Raw genomic sequence first — 7,823 nt, 5'->3', positions numbered from 1 at the left:
GTATCAACCAACCAACCAACCAACCAACCAACCAACCAACCAACCAACCAACCAACCAACCAACCAACCAACCAACCAACCAACCAAACAAACAAACAAACAAACAAACAAACAAACAAACAAACAAACAAACAAATTTTTGTTTTGCTTTAAATATGTCACTTACCTTGAAAGCCCTATTAGGGTCACTAGAAGTCAGATCTGACTTGATGGCACATTCATGCACGCACATAAAAAAACACACTTTTAATTCCTAAAACATAACAGGAATTATGTTTTGCTGATGATACTCTTGTACTAATGGCACTTTCCCAGCATTTCTCTAACTCAACATTTTAGGGCTGCCTGGAAATTAGAGTTGTTGTCATCTCTCATAACCGCAGAGCAGCGGATTGCCAAAACTTGTTCTAGATAACCACAGGTTTCAATCTGTGCTTCCACATCACAGACGCCAAGCATTCTTCTGTATCAAGGACCATTCCTATTTTCTGAAGTCTATCAGTATTTTGCTTTGTTTTGTTTTCTGTCTCTTGAAAACACTGTTTTAAAATGTTGTTTGTTTCAATTCCTCAAGCATCCTTCCCCAATCTGTTACCACCACCACCACCACCACCCCAATGCACTGGGACATCACCAACATCCAGCCAGGTTGAAGAACACCATGAATTATATCTTCAGGGCTCAGCCTGAAACCCCAAGAAACATTGGGCTTGAAGGGTGGTGGTGTGTATATAGATGCATCTGGGCTCTAGTGTGCTTTTATATAGATTTATGTGCACGCACATCAGGTTGACTTATGAAACAGATGTTCCAGACAGACAGGAGATGGACTGTAACCCCGAGTTGTGAATTTGTGTGAGTGGGATGGCACTCAAGTTAGTAATCCTTGACACAATGTCCTTTCTTGCATCCTCTTCTTTCTCTGCTGGCATAAGATTGCAGATCTGCTCTTAATTAGCTATGGCTAGCTCTCTTTTTTGATCTTTCAGTTGTTGGCTGATAGAGCCATCAATATCGATTGCTGTTTTTTCACCTGCGAGGATAACATTTTGTTCTCTATGGAACTGGACTTATAGAAGGATTGGTTTCTATTGCGCCTTGTGAGAAACTTGACATACCAGCACAAGACTACTGAGATGGGTGGGTGTCCCCACTTTGGCTAACAGCCTTCAAGCAGAGGCTAGACAGTCATCCGTAGGAGATGCCCCAGCTCTGTAACTTTACCTGTTTATTCAAGCCTTTCTTGTGCACTTACCATCTGTAATGTGATTTTGTACTGTGTACTCCATGATTGTGCCTGGCTTTGAAATCCTGAGATCCTGCATTTCTAAATATCCATCCATCCATCCATCCGGACACACTCCAACAACAACCTCGATCCCATGTGTAGGGTATCCATGGCCTTCCAGATGTTGTTGGAGTTCAGCTTCCACAATCCTTAGCTGTTAGCCATGCCAGATTTGACTGACAGCAGATAAAAATTCCAAGAACATCTAAAGGACAACGTTAAGTACCCAGTTCTGTCTTCTATGACATGTAAATGCCACCTTCAGAAGAGTTTCTGTACCTTTCCTCTTTCTCCTTCAGAGGGAATTGGTGCCAGAAAAATCTAACATCAGAAAGGCAATATACAATAAACCACAGAACAGTGGTTCTCAGCCTTGGGTAATCCAGGTATTCTTCAACTGCAACTCCCAGAAGCCTCTACCACTAGCTGGTGCTGGCTGGGGTTTCTGGGAGTTGCAGTTTAAGGTTGATTTAAGTAATTAAGTAAGGGCAGCTATAAAAGTGGTGGGAGGGTTTTTGCCAACAGGCCACCCAACTATCCTCTGGTTGCACAACTGACAGCTGACAAAACTCCTGTGCCATTACTCTCATGTGTGTGGTTTCGCACTAGGATTTTTAGCCACGTGTATTAATTGACTTAGCCAGAGCATGTAGGTTATTAGCATTCATTTTGTGAATGGCTAATTTTAAGTGTCATAGGATATTTTGAAGTTTTAATTGCAACTGAGCGACATGACCTGCCCCTTTGAAAATGGGACTTTTTGCTGCTTTACACAAGGGAATTTCGAGGGGAAAATAGGGCTAGAAACTACCTTACCAAAAATTTCCAGTATACCAGCAGAATAAGAGATTCTTATCATGGTTCAGATGTTAGTGATACTGCATTTGTCACTGCTAATAATTGTGCGTTTGAATATGCTCTTCGCCAAACCACTGTAAATTCATAGATATCTGAACCTCTAAGGCTGTTCTCTGTGTGTTTGAAGAAAGGGACTGTGTTCCATGAAAGTTAAGGGGGGGGGGTGTCCCATAGCATCTTGCTGGTTTTCCCCCTGAAAACTGACCTTTTAAATGTGACCTGTGTCTTAATGCCATCTTCATCCCCTCAATGAACCAAAGTGCAATCTGCAAACGAATGTTTGACTTCTAGTCATTGCTATTGCTTCCTCCATGCATTTGTTATTTTTGCTCCCTTTACTTCCCACAGGCAAATGTTAATATATAAGTGCTTTGGTTGCAGGGAATTATTTTCTTTGGACTTAAGCTCTGTGCACATTTATGGTACTTTATTTTTTAAAAAAGCCCAAGCAGAGGAAAAAAATACTCAAAGGCACCCATCTGACCCTGCCAACTGAAAGAAGGGTTGCTCCTCTGAGCAGGGATCCTGACCAAACTTCACATAGCCTCTGCCCCTTCCCTGCAGAGGGTAGGAGCAAACAGCCAGGTCCCAAAAGAAATGTCAGGGCACCTATTTGTAACAATACTGCAGCTGTATCGCCTTTCCACTTCCTTTTGAGCTGCAACATCCCATCAGTCCTAGCTGGGGCAGGCAACGGAATGGTATAAAAGGGAGCTGCAGCCTTAAAACATCTGGAGGGCCATACAGTGGTGCCTCGCTAGACAGTTACCCCGCATGACAGGTTTTTTTGCTAGACATTGACTTTTTGCGATCGCTATAGCGATTCGCAAAACAGCTATTCCTATTGGGGAATTTCGCTGGACAATGTTTGGTCCCTGCTTCGCAAACCAATTTTTGCTAGACGATTTTCACAGCTCCCTCCGTGCTCGCAAAACAGGTGTTTTCAGGACCTAAGCTTCACAAGACAGCTATTTAAACAGCTGAGCGGCAGTTCGCAAAGCGGCTTTCCTATGGCCAATCTTTGCTAGACGACGATTCTTCCCCATTGGAACGCATTACAGGTTTCAATGCATTCCAATGGGGAAATGCTTTTCGGCAGACGATGATTTCGCTAAACAGCGATTTCAGTGGAACGGATTATCGTCTAGTGAGGCACCACTGTAATTGTTCACCCTGCTATAGATAAGTGGGAATTAGAAACCTTTACTGACTATTCAGAGATCAACCAATAGGTTTTGATCTGCTTTCTCACCACCTCATCCTACAATGTGGCATTATAAGGCCCTGTACTGCCTCTGAAGAAAGAACAAAACCCACAAGAATGAGTGTGACTCTTATTCTGGAAGTTCCCCAGGTCTCCTCCCTCTCATCCTTTAAGAGGAGGCTAGATTTTTATTTTTCCAGGAAGCATTTAAGGGCATCCTCCCTTAAGTCATTTTGCATATTTGCTTTCCAGAGTCCAACAGTGTTTCGGGGTTTATTTGATGCATATATTCATCTTATTTGCTTTGTTGGGCGTTTGGGGTTTTTATTTCCTCTTTGTACGCTGCTTAGAGTCGTGTCCCACAATAAGTCTATGGTATTTAAATTTACAAAATAAATAAATAAGTAAACTGCAACAACAACTGCCAATAAGAACTTGATGTACAGCCTGGAAGAAGATGGTTTATCATTGAGAGATCACGATTTGTTTTTTTGTTTGTTTGTTTGATATTCTTAACGGTAGATTAAACCTACTCCTGCATTTCTATCGCAACGAGATCCATATAACTGACTCTCCCCCAAGAGTCCCAGGGATTTTTAGACTCCCCATCAATCCAACATTCTTACATGGAATCTGACACAACTCTCGCCTCAGAAAAGACCCACCTGCCAAGTTAGCTCTTCAAGTTAGCTCTTTTATTTGGTACACAAGCACATAAGATGGGGTGGTGAAATCCATGAACCAGGAATGGGGTGGCAGCATCCGTCTCTGGGGCACCCAAGCGGTCCAAAGAGAAGGCAAGAGTAAGGATGGAATCCCAAGGAGAAAGGATCAAGAAAAGCAGGCCAGACTTGGGAGAATCAGCATCATTCCCAGGACCCAAATTTGATGCTTGGCCTACAGCAGGCCTTCTTTGGCAGGGCAGGGGGAACCATTAAGCTTGAGAGCTTGGCCACCGTGGAGGGAGAAGGCGGCTTTCTTCTCTGCCGGGAAGGTCTTTCCAACAGTGTTAAGAGAGTACAGCTTTCCCCTGAACTAGGAAATTGGTTTTTTTGGGGGGAGGGGGGAAAATACACCTCCCAGAATCCCTCAGCGGTCATGTTAGCTAGGTGACTCTGAGGTGTGTTGTCCAAAAAGAAAAAGAAAAGAAAAATGTCCAAGTTCTGGCTATTGGAGAAAATAAAGGCTGCACCAAGCACACATCTGTTAACAGGGCTGGGAGTTTTCAACTGGTTGTATGCCAAGGATCCCCAGCTTCACTGTGATCTGTTCTGCCTCCCAACTGGTTTCAAGTGAGCCATGATAGTACCCTAAGGAGTCATTCCCTCCCCCAGTGCAAAGTTGTCTCGACCTGGTTCAAAGTTCATTCAATGAATCCGGAGCCTCCACAGCCTCTTCCCACCCCTCTATCCACAAAGGTAACAGCGACCTTTTCTTTGGTCAGAGGATTCCCCTAAACCGGTCCCGAAGTTGTCCAAGTTTGCAGTTGTTAGTCTTTGGTGGGTGGGATGGAAGACACCTATGCAGGACACAACTTTTGCTTAGCTCCCATGCAGCCCCTGTGATGTTTTAATTTGCTTGACTCAGTAGGGAGGCAGAATGGCTGCAACATCTGCAACATCATCTCCCTCTACTTGAGCAGGACACCCGCCCCCCACCCCACCCCCAGCCCCAAGACAGTGCCTCCTACATGCAACTCCCTCCCCACTTGTCTCATTTCTTCTTTTTCTCTTGGGTGCTGGTGAACCAGGAGTCCAGGAGCTTCTTACTGTAATAAAGCTGCCAGCCATGAACCTGCACAGCGATCACAATGAGCAGGTACATGACGGACACAGCGGAGAAGCCAAAGATGAAACGGTAGGCCTTTCCATGGCGGTAGAGCTGCTGTGCCATTGGAAACATCTCCATGCTGCCATAGATGAGCGGCGCTATCGAGAAGAGGCCAGTGCTGATCATGGAGATCACCAAGTAGCTAATGTTGTTTCGGGGGAAGGAGAGGAGTCCAAAGAGCGAAGGGACGATACTAAGCAAGTATGGGTATTCCCATTGGTAAGGCATGGCCACCTGGTCATGGGGCAGGAGTTTGAAGTGAGCTACGCACATCTGAGCCACCACCAGCAGCCACAGTGACACCTGCATGTAGATCAGTTTCTTGATCTCAGACTTGAGAGACACGCTGCAGAAACCAGAGAGAAAGAGATAAAGAAAGGAAGGTTAAGCAAGAGCTAATGCTAACTCTAACTGCAAAGTGTTAACTTGGACTATCATAATCTTCCATCAGTCTGGTTTTAAAATAATATAAAATATAACTGACAGAGTTTGTGCACAGCAGTTTTGAGCATTATCATTAGGGAAAAAAACACTTGCAGAGTAAAACGATGTTCTCCCTTGTGTGTGTTTGTGCCAGTAGTAGAAAGTAAAAAAAAAGATCACTTGGTCTTTGTTACAAACATTAAATAACTTTTACTGTTTAAAACACATGTTGTTATTGTTTAGTCATTTAGTCGTGTCCAACTCTTTGTGACCATAGCCATGTAGAATATAATAAACTACCAGTGTTTTGTTACTTGTTACATAGCCACCCAGAGTAGACCCAGTCTAGATGGGTGGGGTATAAATCTAATAAAATAAATAAATAAACTTGTACTTGACTTTATTATTATTTATTATTTATTTTATTTATATCCCGCCTATCTAGCCAACTCAGGACCACTGTATATGATTTTTAAAACTTGACAGACATACAGTATTTACTCTAACAACTAAATCTCGCATCCTATAACATGTCTAACATATACCTGTCAGACCGTACCCTACTATATAACGTATTTGCCATATCTGGCCCTATGAAATCCTGTCACCCTTATCAAAGACTGCTGGCTCATGCTTTATGTTTATCTATCTGGCTGGCGCCAGACACATTCTGATTGGTCAGAAAGCTTCTTTATGTCAATATCACATTCTAGTCTTTCCATATTAACATATATACACTTATGTAGCAAACAGGGTCATACAGTATTTAACCCCACACTGATACAGTGTTAATTTATTCTTACACTTGCATGTCTGAAAAAGTGGACTTTTCCACTTAGGCTCACATTAAAATACTGTATAGCACTTTGTCTTTAAGGTGCCACATTTTTGTCTTTATTTTTTCATTTTTCTTTTCTTTTTGTCCAACATGCTTAATGTGCACTTAACACATTTATATTTCTAAGATGCACAGATCTTTTAAGAGTCTAAAGAATGGTAACGGAAATCAAGTCACCAACTTTTTTTTCCTTGCCACTTTAATCAGCTGCATAACAGGAGAAATTCCACAGACAAGGATTCTCCTATTCTGCAGGTAGCTCCCATCCATCTGTTCATCAGCTGTTAAATAACTGATTAATAATAATTTAGCATTTTAATCCACTAGACCTGAAAAGGTTTCCATGGAGGCCTATATAGTGATTGATAAAGCAAGCCAATTTCTGCCTACAGAGTCACAACATACAAAGATAGGCCTTCATGGCACCAAGAAGTTGGCAACCAGCTTAGCAGGCTGCTCACTTTCTTCCACCTACTGTATCTTCTGCTTCCATTTGACTTGCCAAAACAAGGCAGGGAAACCTGCGGCCCTGGCTCTGCAACAGCCATCAGCACTAGTCAGTACAACCAATAGTGAGGGATCATGAGAGCGGAAGGCCACTCGTTTCCCCAGCCCTGTACTAAAACAGCGATTAGCCAGATACTCTGCACGACGATATTAAAACACTTATCAATTTAAAAAACATTGAGAAGCCTGCTCCTAGGGCTGCCAAATCAAAAACTGAAAAGGTCATCAATGAATATATGGAAAAGGGCAGCATAGTTCAACTCCTGCGACGTTGCTGGAACCAGTTGTATTGGCTCTTGCCTTTCCATTGGGCCATTTCAGCGACGTGGAGAGGAGGGATCTGCTGCTTGGGTAACAGCCTATCCTCCATATTACTTTACCCAGGCTTCATGCTCTGGAGAGGACACGCCTCGATTCAGAGCATGTTACCATAGTCTCTCGAGACTGAAGGATGCCTATGGAGTTCCTAATCCTCCTCTGCCCAGGCTGGGGACAAATGCATTCAGCCCAGTTCCAGAAGCAGCAACCAGGGACAACCCACGAAGGGAGGACATGACTAAAGGAGGGGCCTTTGCAGCTCGATGCCACGGAAGGGGGACCGGCGACGGCGTGCACGTTGCAGAACCTGGAGCGGCTCTGGTTTTCCAATGGCGTGCACGCCCCCCCCTCCTCACCTCATTTGGAAATGCTCGGCCACGCGCTCCCGGTGCCGGAAGTCGCTGCCGTCGGTTCCCGTGGCTCGAGGTCCCGCGCGGGAAGCCATCTCTCAAGCGGGGGGGGGGGCACCACGCCAGCCGACGTCACCACAGGATGACGCCAGGTACGCATGCGCGGCAAATACTTCGTCTGCGCTTCCCCCAGCGAGTTCTCCCCTC

General features: G+C 44.2%; 1 protein-coding gene across 1 annotated transcript; it reads right to left on the bottom strand.

The window, feature by feature from the left end:
• Positions 1-4,030: 4,030 nt before the first annotated feature.
• On the bottom strand, positions 4,031-7,777 carry JAGN1 (jagunal vesicle mediated transporter 1). Its single transcript, XM_020795456.3, has 2 exons — positions 7,623-7,777; positions 4,031-5,526 (listed from the first exon to the last, which is right to left on the bottom strand). Exons 1-2 carry the CDS (start codon positions 7,709-7,711, stop codon positions 5,064-5,066), a joined length of 552 nt encoding a protein of 183 aa, XP_020651115.1. The 5' UTR covers positions 7,712-7,777; the 3' UTR covers positions 4,031-5,063.
• Between the last annotated feature and the right edge of the window lie 46 nt (positions 7,778-7,823).

Source organism: Pogona vitticeps, chromosome 2, assembly GCF_051106095.1.
Source record: "Pogona vitticeps strain Pit_001003342236 chromosome 2, PviZW2.1, whole genome shotgun sequence".
In the NCBI taxonomy this organism is placed as follows: domain Eukaryota; kingdom Metazoa; phylum Chordata; class Lepidosauria; order Squamata; family Agamidae; genus Pogona; species Pogona vitticeps.
This window is presented reverse-complemented; position numbering and strand designations above follow the sequence as displayed.

Excerpts from the sequence above, each read along its gene's own strand:
- JAGN1 (XM_020795456.3), bottom strand. The coding sequence starts at position 7,711 with ATGGCTTCCCGCGCGGGACCTCGAGCCACGGGAACCGACGGCAGCGAC. Across the intron at positions 5,527-7,622 it reads GCCGAGCATTTCCAAATGAG|CGTGTCTCTCAAGTCTGAGA; the intron begins GTGAGGAGGGGG and ends TGGTTTCTGCAG.